This window comes from Pipistrellus kuhlii, unplaced genomic scaffold (assembly GCF_014108245.1).
Source record: "Pipistrellus kuhlii isolate mPipKuh1 unplaced genomic scaffold, mPipKuh1.p scaffold_m20_p_3, whole genome shotgun sequence".
Classification (NCBI taxonomy): Eukaryota; Metazoa; Chordata; class Mammalia; order Chiroptera; family Vespertilionidae; genus Pipistrellus; species Pipistrellus kuhlii.
This window is the reverse complement of record NW_023425529.1, coordinates 73,548,653-73,568,164: the sequence shown is the minus strand read 5'-3', so window position 1 is coordinate 73,568,164 and position 19,512 is coordinate 73,548,653. Positions and strand designations below refer to the sequence as shown.

Below are 19,512 nucleotides of genomic sequence, written 5' to 3'. Positions count from 1 at the left end.
TTCCCCATAAAATTATAGTAGTGACCTAAAAGGTTTGTTGTTGGAATTAAATAAGAAAATGTAGCCGAAACCGGTTTAGCTAAGTGGTAGAGCATCGGTCTGCAGACTGAAAGGTCCCAGGTTCGATTCCGGTCAAGGGCATGTACCTGGGTTGCAGGCACATCCCCAGTGGGGGGTGTGCAAGAGGCAGCTGGTCGATGTTTCTCTCTCATCGACGTTTCTAGCTCTCTATCTCTCTCCCTTCCTCCTCTCTGTAAAAATATCAATAAAATATATATATTTTTAAAATGTATGTAAAAATTCCTGTTGTTTGCTTGGTGAGTGTTTCTATGTATGTCTGATGCAAAATATCTTTTTTCAGTTTCATGAAGAAAGAGAAATGGCCTGGGATCAAAGAGAAGTTGAGCTGGAACGTCAACTAGACATTTTTGACCGTCAGCAAAATGAAATACTACATGCAGCACAAAAGGTCTGAGTGATTAATTCTATTTGCTACTCTGTTCAAATATAAGTGGGCTTTAACTTATATTTAAAGCTACTCTGTTTGCTTATGTTCAAATATAAGTGGGCTTTAACCATGTTTGATCATATAGTTGTAAAAATTAATGTTTCTTTCAATGCTACAACTGTTTTATTTTAATGCTATTTTTAATAGTTTGAAGATGTGACAGGATCAATGCCAGACCCAAGCTTGCCTCTTCCAAATCAACTTGAGATTGCTCTAAGAAAAATTAAGGAAAATGTTCGAGTAATTCTAGAAACACGGGCAACTTGTAAATCACTAGAGGAGGTAATTAGAAAAATTTGCATTTTGATTAGTATATTGGATATATAGAATTTTTTACATGTGTAATTTATTTTAATGAGGATGATGTTTAGAATGATGAATCTGTTGCTAGTTCCACCCTCCTTTTCTACTCTCCCTTCATGCTTCTAATAGGCAATAAAGAAAAACAGATATGGCTAATTAGAATTAATTATTCATTTAATTAACTTGTTACTTTTGGGCACACTAATCAGTTGTATTGAAACAAAAAGAACGTTTCATTGTAGTTTTATGAGCAATATATCACCTTCTTTTGTATGATCAAGTATTGTGTTCAGCCTCGTTTATTTGAAGTGTATGTTGTATACTCTGAATCAGTTTCAGTTAATTCCTTTTGTGGGTAGTTAAAGGGATTGAAGGAGAGCTAGAAATTACTTCTTTAATCTAGGCCTACAACTTGATTAAGAGGATCAAATATCTTCTTTATTAAATTATATGGAAAGTAATATAAACTGAATATGATTTTCATCTTAGTTTACATCTAAATATATTAATTGTAAACACATTTAAAAATAATTTTGCTATTAAAATTGCATATTTTCAGTCAATTGAGGAAACTTAGATTTTCTTCAGTGATTATAAGATCTATCATTTTATGTGAATTTTCATTGAGTTACTTCATTTAAGATATCTGCCTTAATCCAATTGAATAGGCAACACTTTCTTTTCTACTTTGTTTTCATAAACCACAGATTTTATTATAGTGACTTATTGACTTGAGCCAGTAAAGTTCCAATTTTTATACCCAGCTAATTTATGAGTTATTCTTGTAGTACTCTGAGAGTCAATGGGCTGAAGTAAAAGGAGCAATTTATTACAGTTTTTTCCTAAATTTAGCACCACCATACAATTCTAGTTCTAAAACTATAACATCTAAATAAACTACCTTAAATTTCATTTTCATAATAATTGTTTCTTAACTCATGCAATCGTCTTACAACTAAAATGTGCATACAGATAACTTAGCTGTCACATAAAAATATCAGTTTAACATTATTAATATCTTTTGACTATTTTAAGTATGTTGTGAAAAATAAAGGGAAACTCCTCTCTGAACTTGCAACTAATTTAAAATTCAGATGAAACATTTTAAAATAAAAAATATGCTTTAATAATATGATTTGATCATTGCAGAAGCTAAAAGAAAAAGACTCTGCTTTACGGTTAGCAGAGCAAAATATTTTGTCAAGAGACAAAGTAATCAACGAACTCAGGCTTCATTTACCTGCCACCGTAGAACGAGAAAAGCTTATAGCTGAACTAGGCAGAAAAGAGATAGAGCCACAGTCCTATCACACATTGAAAATTGCTCAGCAGACTATTGCAAACATGCAAGCAAGGCTGAATCAGAAGGAAGACATGTTAAAGAAATATCAGCGTCTTCTGGAAAAAGCCAGAGAGGTAATTTATTTATTTATTTATTTGTTTGTTTATTTATTTAATATCTATCATCTATCTACCTAATGCAAATATTATTCTTCCCTGAAGTGGTAGTGCATTTCTTGCCTTTCAAATTACTCTATTTTGGAATTATCACTTTCATGTGATTAGATTACAGATTTGTTAGAAAAATGGCAGTTTATATATGTGAATCTTTCCCATATGGATTGACTAAGTCAGGAATAGCTATCATGGAGAAACCATGATATTGAAAAATACCAGTTGAATTTATAGGTGAGGAAGTTAGAAATCTGTCTCATTAGTAGTAATAAGTGAAATCAGATTTGCTAGAACTTTGGTGGTGGTGGACAGAAAAAAATCTCCATTTAAAAACTTAAAATTTTTTTCTAAAAACAAGTTAAAAGATATTGGGTACATACTATTCTAATATTAAGATTAAATTATGATCTAAGGCCGGACTTGTCAACTTGGTTTGCCAGTGAAAATGCATACTGGTGTAAATATATGCATGCAGCTATTGTTCCTTCTCTATCTCAGGAGTTTTGGAAGATTAAAGATAACAAATATTTAAGATTCTAATGTGAATGTATTTAAATCAGAATTTAAGTAATATATTTGGTTTTCTGTAAAACAGGAGCAAAGAGAAATTGTTAAGAAACATGAAGAAGACCTTCATATTCTTCATCATAAATTAGAAATACAGGCTGATAGTTCACTCAATAAATTCAAACAAACAGCTTGGGTAAGAATCTAAGAACTTACTCTTTACAGATTTTTGAGATCATATACTTGAAAATTTTGCTCTCTTTTTTGCGGGGGGTGAAGGGAATAGAAGCCACCCTATTTTTTTTTTTTCCAGAATAATCTTCTAAGAACATAGCTCTGATCATTCTTCTCCCTAAATTGATGCTTATAAAATCTTGTTTAAATTCTGTAGCCATATGCTTAAAGTCTTCCATGATCTGACCTCGGTCGTTTTTTGTGTTTTTTTTCAAATTTTGCTCATAACTGATTTTCATGTTCTGAATTCAGCTTATACTTGGAGCTGATCTTTGTCAACTTGGTATGAAATGACCTTTCATCTCCTAATATGCACACCTTATCATCCGTGAGCCTTAACTCATTAATTCAATCCACATTTCTTGATACTTCACTACATGTAGGGACTTTACTAGATACCGAGAACACAAAGAACCTGATCTCTATTAAATATTTTCTTTAAGCTTTCATTGCCTATTAAATTTTAGCTTATATATTATTTTTTTATTATTTGAGGAATACATTAAAATTATGGAATAAACATTGCATTGAGTTATACATGTTTATAGCTAATTTATTCACAATTCCTAGGATTTACTAAAACAGTCTCCTACTCCAGTTCCTACCAACAAGCATTTTATTCGTCTGGCTGAGATGGAACAGACAGTAGCAGAACAAGATGACTCTCTCGCTTCACTTCTGGTAAAACTAAAAAAAGTATCTCAAGAATTAGAGAGACAAAAAGAAATCACTGAATTAAAAATCAAAGATTTTGAAAATATCAAATTACGGTAAGCCTTAGAAATGTATTAACACAATAGGCGAATAGTAATAATGATATAATGAGGATAAACCTGTTTTCTAGCTGCACTGTTCTGAAAGCTTTATGTATATTATCTATCTTGTTTTATCTTCAGGACATTATAAAATAGGTCATATTCTCCCCATTCTTCACATAGGAAAATAGGCCACAGCTACATGACTGGTAGCAAGTGGGAAAGTCAAAATTTGAATCTATTTAGTCTACTGTAGTTTCAAGCACCAACCCAGAATCTTGTCTAGAATCTTGTTTTTAACCTCTATGCTTCCATTTCATCATCCGTAATATGGAAATGACAATAATTAACCTGGTTCCTTCAGGATGATTATATGAAGGCCACATGCTCTTGTATAAGAAAGTAATTTCAAAATTGTAAAGTAACAAATAGATATAAAACTTTGTTTATAAGCCTATAACAGTTCCTGGCACACAATAGAGTTTCTGTAAATATTTTTTGTATGAAAAATTAACTTTTTTATTATTATTATAGTGACAGTAGTGGGTTCACAGCATTCATTCTCTGCATTAGAGATTTTAAACATTGCTCAATTTATCAGAATATAGACTTTTAAACCTAAAATATGTTTATAGTTATGTATTTTATAATCATTGTAGAACTAACTCTCTGCACCTTGGTTTCTTATCTGAATAAATGAGAAAGCTGAACAACTTATAATTGCATTCCAGCTCTGAAATTCTTATTAGAACCTTTTTGACTCACTTATTCCAAGATGCATCTGAAAAAATAAACATTAATTTTGCTTTAGTAAGAAGCTACCACTTTAAAGAAATTATTCTCTAAAAGAGAATTAGCAATAGCATATGGTGTCTTTCAAATCAAATTTCCCCATTCTATTAAATTTTATAACTGAGATGTTATTTTGATAAAGTAAGTTTCTTGTCATGTTTTAGATTTTATATAGTTCCTTCTGCTTTTCAACCTAATCCCTGGGTACAGAAAATAATCATCTTTTGAAATTACCTTATATATATAATTTCTTTTGCAAATTGAAATACTTGAGTAGTTTTTTTAGTCATATCATTTTAGTCTAAAATTATACTTTTATCCTCTGTGTGCAAATTGGTACTATTGACAGAGAACATTCAAATCTATAGAAAAATTTTATAAGAATTTATTAGAGTTGAATTTGAACCAAAAAGAGTTATACCTGGAAGCAAGATCTCAACAGACAGAACAATGCCTCCCAGGACAGTTTACAGTTACTTTTTTGCATTTGGAATTAAGGAAAGAACAGCAAGGAAGATTCCGTGAAGGTGGGAGAAAGCAAGGCAGGGATTATGGGATAATTAATGACATTATGTGCTCTCTTCAGGGGTCTAAAAAAGGCATTTCAAAGTTGTGTTAACCTAGATGTACAAAAACAATGGGCAGAGCTCACTTAGAGCAAAGATAAACCTTTCACTAAAGAAGTTAAAGTCAGGAATGACTACTTACCGTGACCTGTTCAGTTGGGAATTTATAATCAGATCATCCTGAGGTTATTTTTCATTAGATATATTATAGTATCCCTTTTTTTGTCCACAGTATGCATATTTTACTCTCTTAGAAATATATAGAAAATTATAGATTCTTGTGTTTTCTTAAGTAAAATCTTATAGTTTCACAATTTGATGATTTAAGTGACAAGTTTTTCAGCTGAAAGCAATAAGTCTCAGAGTGTTTAACACTTGTTCATAATTTAATACAATCTTCTCTTTGGTCAAAGTTTAATTATTTGTATCTCCATATTGCTGACATTATTAATGCAGTGTCTAAATGCAAAGTAAACTGGATGTAATTTAGTATGACTTACTAAAGATGAATGAACAATCGGATTAGTCACATTAACTAAGTCTGCTGATAGTATCTATTTCCATATCTATGCATGCAGGTATTATAGATGTAATAATAGTGACTTTAGAACCATAAACAATAACATGTAATTTCTGTGAACGTGTACATTTTGTCTTTGCAACATGACAATATAGGGCAGTGGTTCTCAACTGAGGTAATTATTGCTGTCCTCTTTCCCTCGGGGACATTTGGTAATATCTAGAGACATTTTCCATTGTCACAATAGGAGGTTTTATTAGCATCTAATGTGTAGAAGCAAAGAATGCTATTAAACATCTGCATTGCCGTCAATGCAGAGAACAGTTCACAAAGAATTCTTCAGCCAGACAGTCAGTAGTGCTGTGATTGAGAAACCCTGATAAGAGGAAAGTTACATCCTGCCCAGCACATGGTGTTTAAAGTGCTGTTTGTTCATTTTCTGAATTATTTACCTAAATCCACAAAATTGCTTGTTGCAGTCATTACCAAAAATAGACAGAAATTAGAAAGAAAAAGTATGTTAAGTTTAAGAGTGGTCAAGTGGAATAAAGAATTGTGTTCATTTGGCCCCAGCCAGTGTGGTTCAGTAGTTGAGTGCCAATCAGTAGATCACAGTTCAATTTTTGGTCAGAACACATGCCCAGGTTGTAGGCTCCATCTCCTGATCTTCAGGGAGGGTCCTACAGGAGGTAGCCAATCAATTATTCTCTCTTATCATTGATGTTTCTCTCTTTCTCTCTCTTCCTCAGTAAAAATATATATTTTTTTTTAAATTAAAAATTGTATTTATTTGGGATTTGAATTAAGACTTAGGTTTGTAAGAATATTTAGTACCAAACATTTGCTTTTATATAAAATTTTTGTCAATCAAAGTATTAATTGCAGCAGCTACTTTACTAAATACATATGCTTGCTGATATTAGGCTCCAAGAAAACCATGCAGTTGAAATGAAAAAAGTGAAAGCAGAAGTAGAGGATTTAAATTGCCTTCTGGCCCAGTCCCAAAATGAGGCACAGAGTTTAAAATCTGAACTTCAGGCTCAAAAGGAAGCAAATTCAAGAGCTCCAACAAGGACAATGAAAAATCTAGTGGAAAGGTTAAAGAGCCAATTATCCCTTAAAGAGAAACAACAAAAAGTAAGTAACAATAGAACATTGTCAACATTCAGGAAATTCATGTGGTAGATTGCTTTTAGTGTAGATTTGTACAAGATGATGGTATTTCTCTGTTGTAGGAAAGAGTATCATTTTATGCTGTGAAGTAAGGGTTTTTAAGATAATTGTTTTAAACAGCCTGATTTCTGGGTTATCTGTAGAAAATAAAAGGAAATCTTATTCCATTATTTCCTTTTCTACTGGGATTTTATGCTACACACACACACTCTGAATGGCCAGATTATTATGCGTTCAGAGATCATAATAATCTGGCTAGTCAGTGTAAGTTACTATTGTTTTTCTGTGCTAGATCAAGAAATTTATTGGCAAATTGTAAGCCTTTTTTTTAATCTTGTAACTTTGCAAATTCTTAAATTTAATTAATTTCATCGGAAGTATATCTTGCGTAATTTGGATAAATGCCTAAATTTGGATATTTGAAACCAAAAGAGACCTGGTTTTTGTAATAAAAGTTTCCTGATTTAATGCTGTGTTCCCAAAAGTATTAATGTCAAGATTTTGAACTCTCATACTCAATTTTAAAATAATTTAATTCAGTTACTAATTTATTTGAAAAAGTTGGGTTATTAATTTGTAATTATGTTTGCTTAAATATATGGCATTTTAGGAAAATAGTTGAAAGTAATAAAGCCTACTATCTTTAGTATTATATATTGCTCATGTAAAATATCAGATTTTCAAAAAAAAGTGATATATCTGTTGTAATTTTTAGGCACTTAGCCGAGCACTTTTGGAACTCAGAGCAGAAATGACAGCAGCAGCTGAAGAACGTATTATTTCTGCAGCCTCTCAGAAAGAGGCAAATCTCAATGTTCAACAGATTGTTGATCGACATACTAAAGAGCTAAAGGTGAGCATCAGCACATTTATTAATATAAGAAAATTTTGATAATTCTATTGGAAGAGAATCCACCTTTTTAAAAAAAAATAATAAGTATCTTTATTATACTTATGTACTGATTATCATCTTGGAATTAGCAAAATATAGGCTATTATAAACTACTCTTCCTAATAGAATTAAATTTAAAAACATTTACATATGATTTTTAAAATGTGTAGATTTTTTTTTCTTTCTTTTGCCATATCAGAATTTTCTATCTGGTTTTTGCTAGTTTATGAGTTAATTAGCTTTGCTTTTTTATTCCCTGAAATAGTTTATGAAAATCATGTAGTTCTTGACATTTAATCTATAAAGCTATCTGGCTGAAGACTATTTTTGAAGTTATTATTTTTTGGCAATGTATTTTATTATTTTCTTACCTGATTGTTAGGTTTGGTAATTTAAATTTTTTTTCTCCAAAATATATATATTTCATAATAATATTTAAATTTATTTACACAAGTTTCATATACTATATTCTGAGTAAAATGAAAAATCTTTTTATACGTTGTTTTTGTTTGTAATTTTGACTTGCTCTTTGTTTATATGTATATGTATGTCACTACCATTAAACTGTACAATGATTAGATTTTACTCAGATTTTTAAAAATAAAATATCTAATTGATTTTTTTACAGAGAAGAAGGGAAAGGGAGAGATAGTTAGAAACATCAATGAGAGAGAAATATTGACCAGCTGCCTCCTGCACACTTCCTACTAGGGATGTGCCCACAACTAAGGTACATGCCCTTGACTGGAATTGAACCTGGGACCTTTCAGTTCACAGGCCAATGCTCTATCCACTGAGCCAAATCAGTTAGGGCAAATTTTACTCTGATTTTTTAAAAGTAAAATTTTAATGTATTATTATTGGCTAGGAGCCCAGTGCACGATTTCATGTACCTCAAAAGGAACTGTGGGCCGTGAGGCTATGGTGGGCACAGGACGGGTCTTGGCCCATCTTCTACGCCCTTGCCCAACCTCTCTTGCCATGGCCCTCAGTCCCTGTCTGCCAGCAGCACTGCTCCCACCGCTGCTGCTCCCGCATGCTGAGAGCGCTGGGCCCCATTTGCATTTTCACCTAATGACTGCACGGAGCAATTGGGGCCGGTGCCAGCAACAGATGCAAGCAGGACCAGTGCCATCAGCAGGTGTGAGCAGTGGCTGCTGTCCCGATCTCCCCTCAGGAGCAGGGGGAGGTGGGGAAGACCTCAGGGACAATCGGGGCCTACAACCACTGCTCCCACCTGCTGAGGGCACCAAGTGATGGGGGCTGGCGCCAGGCACCGGCAGCAGGTGCAAGTAGGGCCAGTGCCAGCAGCAGGTGTGAGTGCCCAGTTGGACCTTGGTGTACTGGAGAAAAGAATTTTCAGTAACGACCAGAGGCTTGCGCCAATGACAGCAACCATAGCCCTGCCTTGATCTGATGCCCCTGCTCACCTGCTCCATCATCCTTTTGTGGTCGATGCTCGCCATGTTCTGTGTGTGCCTCCTGGTGGTCAGCGCACGTCATAGCGACCAGTTCGGTTCTTTGGCTCTTTGGTCTATTTGCATATTAGCCTTTTATTATATAGGATTTCAGAGAGGAAGGGACAAAAAGAGAGATAGAAACGTCAATGATGAGAGAGAATCATTGGCTGCCTCCTGTACTCCCCTCATTGGGGATCAAGTTCACAACCCGGGCATGTTCCCTGACAGGGAATTGAATGTGCCCTCTTGGTTCATAGTTAAATGCTCAACTACTAAGCAAAACCTGCTGAGCTTACTCAGAATCTTTAAATCTTCCATTGCATCTATCAAGATTATGAGTATAATTGACAGTAAAAATCCATTTAATAATTATAAATCAGTAATAACCTTTATTAATGTCTTCTTTAATACCTTTCTCTTTTTCCTGTAATGGTTTCTCTGAATTCTTCACATTCTTCAACTTTTCCTCAAAGCCTTCTCTAATTTCTCTGGGAAAATTTTATTTTCTCCTAGCTGCTTTATAATACTACTAATTTCTGTTATTATTACTAGCAGTACTTTTTGCCTCCATTAATTTATTAACAAAACATTTAAAAAATATTTTTGTATTGATTTCAGAGAGGAAGGGAGAGGAGAGAGCGATAGAAACATCAACGATGAGATAGAATCATTGATTGGCTGCCTCCTGCACACCCCACACTGGGGATCGAGCCTGCAACCTGGGCATGTGCCCTGACTGGTAATCGAACCATGACTTTCTGGTTCATAGGTCAATGCTCAACCATTGGGCCATGCTGGCCAGGTTCAACAAACCATATTTTAAGTACCAATATTTCCATCACTGTTAATGTTTAGGGCAGCTAAAACTTCCTTCTTATGTATAATTTCTTAAGCATATTGTCTATAATTGCTAGCACCCTTTCATGTCTTGTCTTTATAAAGTAAATTAGAAATTAATTCAAATCGGAGATTTCTTTTATACTACTCAGAAGTTTCATAATGTTTTAAACACTGCTGTGTACATTGTACTTGTTTCTTTAATAAATTAGTTCAGCCACAATGAAACAATTACCAATCCTTATTTGATAAAATTTTTGCCCTAGGTATATTTTGAAGATGAATTGCTTTAGATTGTTTCTTCATGTTTTGTTTTATATTTTTTTCTCAGATAGATTTGATTAATTGGAATGAAGATGGAAGAATATATGTAGTTTGTTGTTGTTGTTTTTTTCCATGTATACTTAAACATTTAGATTAAAAACTTTCTTCTTAAGTCTTAATGCTATAATTTCATATTGTATTGATTTTATCATTGATATTTGGTGATTTGTGAATTAAATGTTTCTTTATTATTTTGCAATTATAATGCAATTTTTATTTTATTATTTTTATTTTTTTATTATTATTTTTTAATTAAATTACTATCTGTGTACATATTTTAACATTACCCCCCCCCCCCATACATATGCTCCCTCCCCAGAGTTTTGTGTCCATTGGTTGTACTTATATGCATGTATACAAGTCCTTCGGTTGATCTCTTATCTCCCCCAGAACTCCTTACCCTCCCTGCTGCGCTGTAATTTGACAGTCTGCTTGTTGCTTTATTGTCTTTATATCTGTCTTTTGGTTCATCAGTTTATAATGTTCTTTATCATCCATAAATGAGTGAGGTCATGTGGTATTTCTCTTTCCTTGACTGGCTTATTTCACTCAGCATGATGTTCTCTAATTCTATCCAGGTTGCTGCAAATGATGAGAATTCCTTCTTTTTTATGGCAGCATAGTATTCCATTGTATAGATGTACCATAGTTTTTTGATCCTATCATCTGCTGATGGGCACCTAGGCTGTTTCCAAATTCTAGCTATTGTAGCTTGTGCTGCTATGAACATAGGGGTGCATATATCCTTTCTGATTGGTGTTTCTAGTTTCTTGGGATATATTCCTAGGAGTGGGATTGCTGGGTCCAATGGGAGTTCCATTTTCAGTTTTTTGAGGAAACTCCACACTGTTCTCCACAGTGATTGCACCAGTCTGCATTCCCACTAGCAGTGCACGAGGGTTCCTTTTTCTCCACAACCTTGCCAACACTTGTTGTTTGTTGATTTGTTGATGTTGGCTATTCTGACAGGTGTGAGATGGTACTGCATTGTTGTTTTGATTTGCATCTCTCGGATAATTAGTGACTTTGAGCATGTTTTCATGTGCTTCTTAGCCTTCCTTCTGTCTTCTTTTGAAAATATTCTATTTAGGTTCATTGCTCATTTTTTAATTGGATCATTCATCTTCTTTTTATTTAGTTGTATAAGCTGTCTGTAGATGTTGGAGATTAAACCTTTATCAGTGGTAACATTTGCGAATATGTTCTCCCACACCGTGGGCTTTCTTGTTGTTTTGTTGATGGTTTCTTTTGCCTTGCAAAAACTTTTTATTTTGATGTAGTCTCATTTGTTTATTTTATCTTTAGCTTCCATTGCCCTAGGGACAGTATCAGTAAAAAAGTTCTTTTGGCATATGTCAGAGATTTTGCTGCCTGTGGATGTCTCTAGTATTTTTATGGTTTCCTGTCTTATGTTTAAGTCCTGTATCATTTTGAGTTTTTTTGTGTATGGTGTAAGTTGGTGATCTAGTTTCATTCTCTTGCATGTATTTGTCCAATTTTCCCAACACCATTTATTGAAGAGACTTTCCTGACTCCATTGTATGTCCGTGCCTCCTTTGTCAAATATTAATTGAGCATAGTGATTTGGGTTGATATCTGGGTTCTCGATTCGATTCCATTGATCTATAAGTCTGTTCTTGTGCCAGTGCCAGGCTGTTTTGAGAACAGTGGCTTTGTAATACAGCTTAAAGTCTGGTATTGAGATCCCTCCTACTTTACTCTTCTTTCTCAGTATTGCTATTGCTATTCGGGGTCTTTTATTGTTCCAAATTAACTTTTGGAGAGTTCTTTCTAGGTCAGTGAAATATGCCTTTGGTATTTTAATGGGGAGTGCATTGAACCTATAGATTGCTTTAGGAAGTATGGACATTTTGATAATATTGATTCTACCAATCCTAAATGTTTCTTTATTTTATTTATTAGTTACAAATTGAAGATTTAAGTGAAAATCTTTTAACATTAAAGGAAGCTCTTAAAACAAGTAAAAACAGAGAAAATTCACTAACTGATAATTTGAATGACTTAACTAATGAACTACAAAAAAAACAAAAAGCCTATAATAAAGTGCTTAGAGAGAAAGATGAAATTGAACAAGAGAATGATGAACTGAGAAGGCAAATAAAAAGACTAACCAGTGGATTACAGGTAATGTCATATTGTGATAATATCTTTGATTTATATGTAAGTAGCATTTCATTCCCAATTTTTAATTTCATATATAATATTTGCTGGAACTAGCTTGCATGTCCCCTTGATTAATTTAGCTAATTCCTTCAGTGATTGCCACTGTATTTATCATTTTAGAGAAGTATATCTTATTTAAATGCAGAAACAGTTACCATGTTATATATCAGTAGTGTCATTCAGAATGTTTGGTAAACTATTGTCTCAGAAATTTTCTGTAGTTGTAATATTTGGTGTGTATTTTATTTGATACTTTTTTATTTATAAAAGGTTAAAATGCATTATTATTTTTCAGGGCAAAACTCTGATAGATAATAAACAAAGTTTAATTGAAGAACTCCAAAAGAGAATTAAAACTCTAGAAAGCCAACTGGAAAGAAAAGTGGATGATGTAGAAATTAAGCCTATAAAAGAAAAGGTATGTGGATAAACATACTGATATATTTAAGGCGGTGCAAGACTAAGTTAAATATGTAATTGATGAATAGCTAATGTACTATATTAGTTTGAGGACCTAATACATATTTTAAGTGATATTGAATAATATAGAGAAATCTAAGACAAATGTACTTGAGGAGACTCCTATAAAGTAACTCTTACTTAAAAATTACTACATCATGTCCGTGTCATTTTCCTGGCATCCAAAAATATCTGCACATTTTGCTTATTTGTTTATCACTTCTCCCAATGTAATTGTTGACATATTGGTGATTTGACCTTTGGGATAGAAGCTGGGCATTTTTACTCTTCTACCTCGACCCAAATGTGTCCTTTTATCCTTCAACTAGTGGCCTGGTGCATGCAGTTCATGCACGGGGGGAAGGGTGTTCCTCAGCCCAGTTTGCACCCTTTTCAATCTGGTACCCCTCAAATATCCTACTGCCGGTTTACAGGGATCGGGCCTAAACTGGCAGTTGGACATCCCTTTCACAATCTGAACTGCTGGCTCCAGCCGCTCATCTTTCTGCCTACCTGCCTGATTGCCCCTAACCACTCTGCCTGCCGGCCTGTTAACCCTCACCTTCCCCCTGTTCCAGCCTGCTCACCCCCAACTGACCCCTGTGCCAGCCTGCTTACCCCCAACTGCACCCCTTACTGGCCTGTTCGCCCCCACCTCTCCTCCCCACTGGCCTGCTCACCCCCAACTGCACCCCTGCTGGCCTGCTCACTCCATCTTGCCCCCCCTGTTGTCCTGATCACCTCCAACTGAGCCCCACTGACTGTCTGCTTACCCCCAACTGGCCTCCCTGCTGGTCTGCTTACCCGAAATGGCCCCTACCGTCCCATCCTGGCCTGATCACCCCCCTGGTGACCCAAGGTCCCATCTCCTCCTTTTTTACTTTTTTTTCCCCCAGCACTTCCTTGAGTGGAGGCCAGGGCCAGCTGGAAACATGTATCTAGGATTTATTTAACTTCTATAATTGAAACTTTATAGCCTTGAGCGGAGACCAGGCCGGCCACAGCGGGCAGGAAACTTGGCTTTCTCCATCAATGGGGGCAACCCAAGCCTCTTGCTCAGCTCCAGCTCTGTGGCAGGCTGCCATCTTGGTTGGGTTAATTTGCATACTTGCTCCTGATTGACTGGTGGGCGTGGCTTGTGAGTGTTAATTTACATGTTCCTCTTTTATTAGTGTAAATAGGCAGGACTATTATTTCAAGGTCAACAATGTGACTTGGGATATGTCAGTATTTACAGCAATATTAAAGTAATCCACTCTTAAATTTATTTTATAAGCGAGAAAAATTGCTTTAAGTTTTTCATTCAATTTAATTAAGATATTTTATAATAAAAATTACTGATAGTGCCCTGGCCAGCTGACTCAGTTGGTTGGAGCATCATCCCTGTCTGGCACATTCCAAGGTTGCAGATTGATCCCTGATCAGGAAACAACCAATCAGTGTTTCTCTCTCACAGTGATATCTCTCTGTCTCTCTCTTTCTTTCTTCCCTTCTCCAAAATCAGTAAACATGCCCTTGGGTGAGGTTTAAAAATAGAATTAACCAACCTTAGCTAAAATACGGATATATAATTAATTTTGGATAAATTATAAACTGAAGACTTATCTTGTTGGTAGCATTGAAAATATCAAAAGTGACCTAGGAAATATTTATGGTAATGGTAATGTTTGCCCCTAAAGAAAATCACAGTGGAGGAACTATGGTTAGGAAAAATTTACCCAGAAAATATTCAATATCTATAAAATAAATTTTCATAACATGAAAACTACATATTTTAATGACTATAGAAAATGGCAATGCGACTAAATGTTTTAACAGAGTATATTACAGAAAGTATCAAAATTGACCAATGTCAGTATAAATTTGATAAAAATGCTTGCATTTATATACATGGAACCACAGCATACTTGCTGTCAGAAGCTTTATTGGTGAAAACTGGAAGATAAAAATGTCTTTACCCTTCTAGATTGGACTCTTTGCTCTCTGCTTCCTGGGGCAAAGGTCTAAATAATCCTTGGGTACCAGTTCCTAACCTGATTCCCATCAGATTACCTTGGTAGTTTTGTGGCTTTCCCTAGACTCTTAATCTCTATTTCAGCTTATTTCTCCTTAAATTAGATAATACTATTTCTATTACCAATTTCTTAAGATTATTTTGACAGGGAAATAATTTGTGAAAGTTTTTTGTAAGCCATCAAGTTAATCCCAGTGTATGATGTTATTACTAACTAGAAATAGAAAGAGAACAGAGAAAGTTACAGTAATAGTAAAATTTATAGCTATGAATCTAGTGAGAATGTTATTTCAGAGTATGCAGTGCTGGCCATTCCTAATTCATGAATGTTTTTATACTCATAGAATCCTTTCATTGATTATAAAAACAAATTTCAACACATTTTCCTCCATAAACAATGTTTGTAGCTGTCTGTATTTAAAAAAAAAACAAAAAACCACCCTATGCCTTGCAGTCCTGTTTTTCTTATGATAATTTATTTTTCTCCACAGCATTTATTACTATCTGACAGACTAGATTTTCTTAGCTTTGTATTCTTCTTTTGGTCTTCAAGCTTTGATGGCAGAAATGGTCTATTTGGTTCATTGTTGTCTCCTTAGCACCTAGAACAGTCCCTGACACATAGTAGATGCTCAGTATTTGTTGAATGAATGAAAAATTTTAAATGTAATATCATTATTCTGAAATCTACATGTAAGAAGCTGTTGGAACAGAAAATATCAAAAGATAACTTCTCTCTCCATCCTCTCTTCTTGCCTTCTCTTTCCCAGTCTAGAACAGACCTTGGTGACTTTGCCTGTGTTGTTTTTATTGTTGTTATTGTTCATTTTTTCATTATTTTCTTTCTTAAATCTTACTTAAGATGGTAATGTCAGATAGGATAGAATTACTCAATCCCTACAAAGCACTATACGATGCAGAAAAATTCACCTATATCACCTATATACATTATGCCCCCAACTAATATTTATATTTCTGGACGTGTATAAAATTCCAGGTTATATTTCAGAAAAAAAAGAAGTTAATGACTATCAAACACTTAGTGAAGTTTTTACATTTTTATATTTTATATTTTACATTTTTACAGAATTCTATTTGTCAACTTATAAAAACTATCAAACACTTAGTGAAGTTTTTACATTTTTTAAAGGATACTGTTTAGCTGAACTAAATAAAAGAGATTAAAAACTTAGCCAGTATAAGAAAAGTTAGTTTCGAGAGGGCAACTTTTTCAAAATGTTTTTTTATTAATTTTTAGACAGAAAGGAAGGGAGAGATAGAAACTTTGATGGGAGAGAAACATTATTGATTGACTGCCTCTACTGGGATCCAGCCCACAATCAGGCCATGTGCCCTGACTGGGAATTGAACCAGCAACCTCTTGATTCATGGCTCCACGCTAAACCACTGAACCACACCAGCTGGGCAAACTTATGTTAGTTGGGCATTTGACTTTCAACTATCTATCTGACTTAAAGTTATGGTTGTTAACCCTTCTAGCACTAACATTCTTTTTTTTATTTTTATAGTAAATACAGTGTTTCAAAATGTCTTCTTTACTATTCCAAATGAAATTCCTTATTAATATAAACTATTAGCTACATGCATAATTTCAAATTTATCATTATAAATGCCCTAAATAAAAGATCAATGAAAAACATAAAAGAAAAAATATTATGAAAATAGTATATTTTTATTTTTTTCATATTTCAGCAAATATAAATGCTCTAGCATGACTACCCTTAAAGTCATCATGAGGTAGTCTATCCTTGCACCTCTAGGTTGTGTTCATATGAATTCAGAGCTATGAATGCAGACTAATACTAGAACAATATATTCTATTGGCAGCTCATGTTGCTGTGGCATTTCCATTTATAATCTCATTTCTAAAATGACACACAATTGTTGGTACAGTTTTTAGCAAAATTATATGTACAGATTTTCCTTTTATAAGATTGTTGCATTCCTAGAAAGTTTATTACATAGTAAAATCGTTAAAAATTGCTTGGTGGCCTAATCGGTTTGGCCCAATGGATAGTGTCAGCCTGCAGACTGAAAGGTCCTAGGTTTGGTTCTGGTCAAGGGCATCTTGGTTGTGGGCACATCCCCAATAGGAGGTGTGCAGGAGGCAGCTGATTGATGTTTCTCTCTCATCGATGTTTCTAACTCTCTCTCCCTCTCTCTGTAAAATATAATATTATATATATATATATATATATATATATATATATATATATATATTTAAAAAAATTAATTGTATATAAGAATTGCTTGATAGAATGAAGATATAAGTTCTTAGCTCAGATAGTTGTGAATAGAATTTTTAACTATGTGAATGCCCAGAACTTGTGCAGTACATGGACTGTTTTGCTCTTTCCTTGGACACTTTATCTTAGTTATCACAAGCCATGACACCTATCCCTAAAGGCCCTAATTGCTTCCCTGTCCCCCATCCATTTTAGCACTTATCGCACTAACATGACTACAATTTTTCTTTTCTTGTTTTTTATTTTTATTTTTATTTTGTTCCATTTCCCTAGTGCATACACTCAACCAACATAAACTGGACTCTTATATTCATGAAAATAGATTTTTTGTTTGTTTGATTTATTCGTTGCTTCTATTCTTAGACAGTACCTGGTACATATCTAGCACTCAATAATTATTTGTTGAATCAGAAAGTAATGTTCATTGAAGATTTGAAGGGGCCCTGATGCTAGGATATTGCTATGGGATGACAGAATTGGTTTAGTCATTTATACATATAGATTCCTTGATACAAGCTTACTGTAGTCATGATTGTCTATTAAAAATATTCATGTAAAGACTCGGTAAGGGTGTTATCATGAGTTCAAACTGTTCTCCAGAATTCTATTTGTCAAGTTATAAAATACAGGATACTTAAACTGAGGGTCATTTTTACTACTACCTTGGCATGTCTAAAAAATGTAGAAGTTAAAATCTATTTATTTTTTAAGAAGGATTGTTTTACCATTCTAATAAGTTGTAACTGATAACTCTTAAAATAAAATTTAAAAAAATATTGGTAATTTTCTTCCTCCTTTATTATTGTTTATAGAGTGCTAGAGAAGAATTAATTAGATGGGAAGAAGGTAAAAAATGGCAAAGCAAAATAGAGGGAATTCGAAACAAGTTAAAAGAGAAAGAAGGGGAAATTTATATTCTAACAAAGCAGTTGAATACTGTGAAGGATCTTTTTGCCAAGTAAGTATAAAGTATTAGGTCTAGTAATAATTAATGTCGTTTTCTCATATTTTTTTTTTAATCGAATTTATTTAAACAATACAACAAAATTTAATCAACAATATAGTTTCCGTTGTTTTCTACTACTTGTGCCCAACGCTCAGGAAGCATTTTAATCCCTCTGTTGTAAAATTCTTGTGATTTTGATGCAAAAAATTCGGTCAATGCATTTTTGAGGCATTCTTCATTATTAAATTTTTTTCCAAGAAGAAAGTTTTGCAAAGAACGAAACAAATGGTAATCGGAAGGGGCAATATCAGGAGAATATGCAGGTTGAGGGAGAACTTCCCATTCCAACTGGCGCAGTTTTTCAGCAGTGATTCTTGCAGTTTACATGAATATTTTTAATAGACAATCATGACTACAGTAAGCTTGCGGTCGTGCGTTATCGTGGTGAAGAATTACGCCCTTCTGATTAATCAGCGCGGGTTCTTTTTCTCTTAAAGCTTGGGCTAACCTTTCCAATTGGGCACTATACACTGCACTTGTAATGGTTTGGTTAGATGGTAAAAGTTCATAATGAAGAATTCCTTTAAAATTCCACCAAACACACAACATCACTTTTTTCGCATGCAAGTCAGGTTTTGGCGTGGGCTGCGGAGCCTCATTTTTGTCCAACCATTGAGGCCACCTTTTCAAATTAACATACAGCACCCATTTTTCATCTCCGGTAACAATTTGCTCTAAAAACTGCAAACGGTTTTGACGAGAGAGGAGCGAACTGCAAATTGTGACTCTTTGATTATGGTTGTTGTTGGTCAACTCATGAGGAACCCATTTTCCAAACTTTTGGACTTTGCCAAGTGCACGCAATTGATTGGAAATTGTTTTCTGTGAACAATTTAAAGTTGTCGCAAGCTCTTGTTGGGTAATTTGAGGATTTTGCACCAAAAGAGCTTGAAGGGCTTCTTGATCAAAATTGGACACATGGCCTCGACCACTCTTGTCATCTAACGAAAAATTTCCCTCGCGAAATTTCTCAAACCAACGCTGGCATTTTCTGGCGCTAACTGCATCTTGACCAAGAGCACTACAGATGTTTTTTGCAGCCTCACTTGCTTTTCTTCCTAATTGGAACTTGTAAAGCATGCAGTGCCGAATATGCTCTTCATCCGCCATCTTCTTAGCCCTAGTTTTGCAACAAAAACCAAACCAAACACAAACTTTTTCAAGCAAAACTTGTTAATTGCACTTCACACGTTCTGTAGATACCACGTGTTTGAAGGTTATGTCAATACAAGTCAACGCCAAGCAAGATTTTAAAC

The 19,512-nt window shown here is 34.2% G+C and overlaps 1 protein-coding gene across 8 annotated transcripts in view; it reads left to right on the top strand.

The window, feature by feature from the left end:
- CEP290 (centrosomal protein 290) overlaps nucleotides 1-19,512 on the top strand; it is a 113,545-nt gene that overhangs the window by 62,859 nt on the left and 31,174 nt on the right. For all 8 annotated transcript variants that reach the window (XM_045588314.1, XM_045588313.1, XM_045588319.1 and 5 more), the window contains 10 exons: nucleotides 362-469; nucleotides 656-790; nucleotides 1,961-2,227; nucleotides 2,862-2,969; nucleotides 3,578-3,777; nucleotides 6,564-6,777; nucleotides 7,529-7,666; nucleotides 12,250-12,471; nucleotides 12,806-12,928; nucleotides 18,063-18,208. In XM_045588314.1, coding sequence (XP_045444270.1) covers nucleotides 362-469; nucleotides 656-790; nucleotides 1,961-2,227; nucleotides 2,862-2,969; nucleotides 3,578-3,777; nucleotides 6,564-6,777; nucleotides 7,529-7,666; nucleotides 12,250-12,471; nucleotides 12,806-12,928; nucleotides 18,063-18,208 — 1,661 coding nt within the window. The remainder of the gene's footprint in view (nucleotides 1-361; nucleotides 470-655; nucleotides 791-1,960; nucleotides 2,228-2,861; nucleotides 2,970-3,577; nucleotides 3,778-6,563; nucleotides 6,778-7,528; nucleotides 7,667-12,249; nucleotides 12,472-12,805; nucleotides 12,929-18,062; nucleotides 18,209-19,512) is intronic.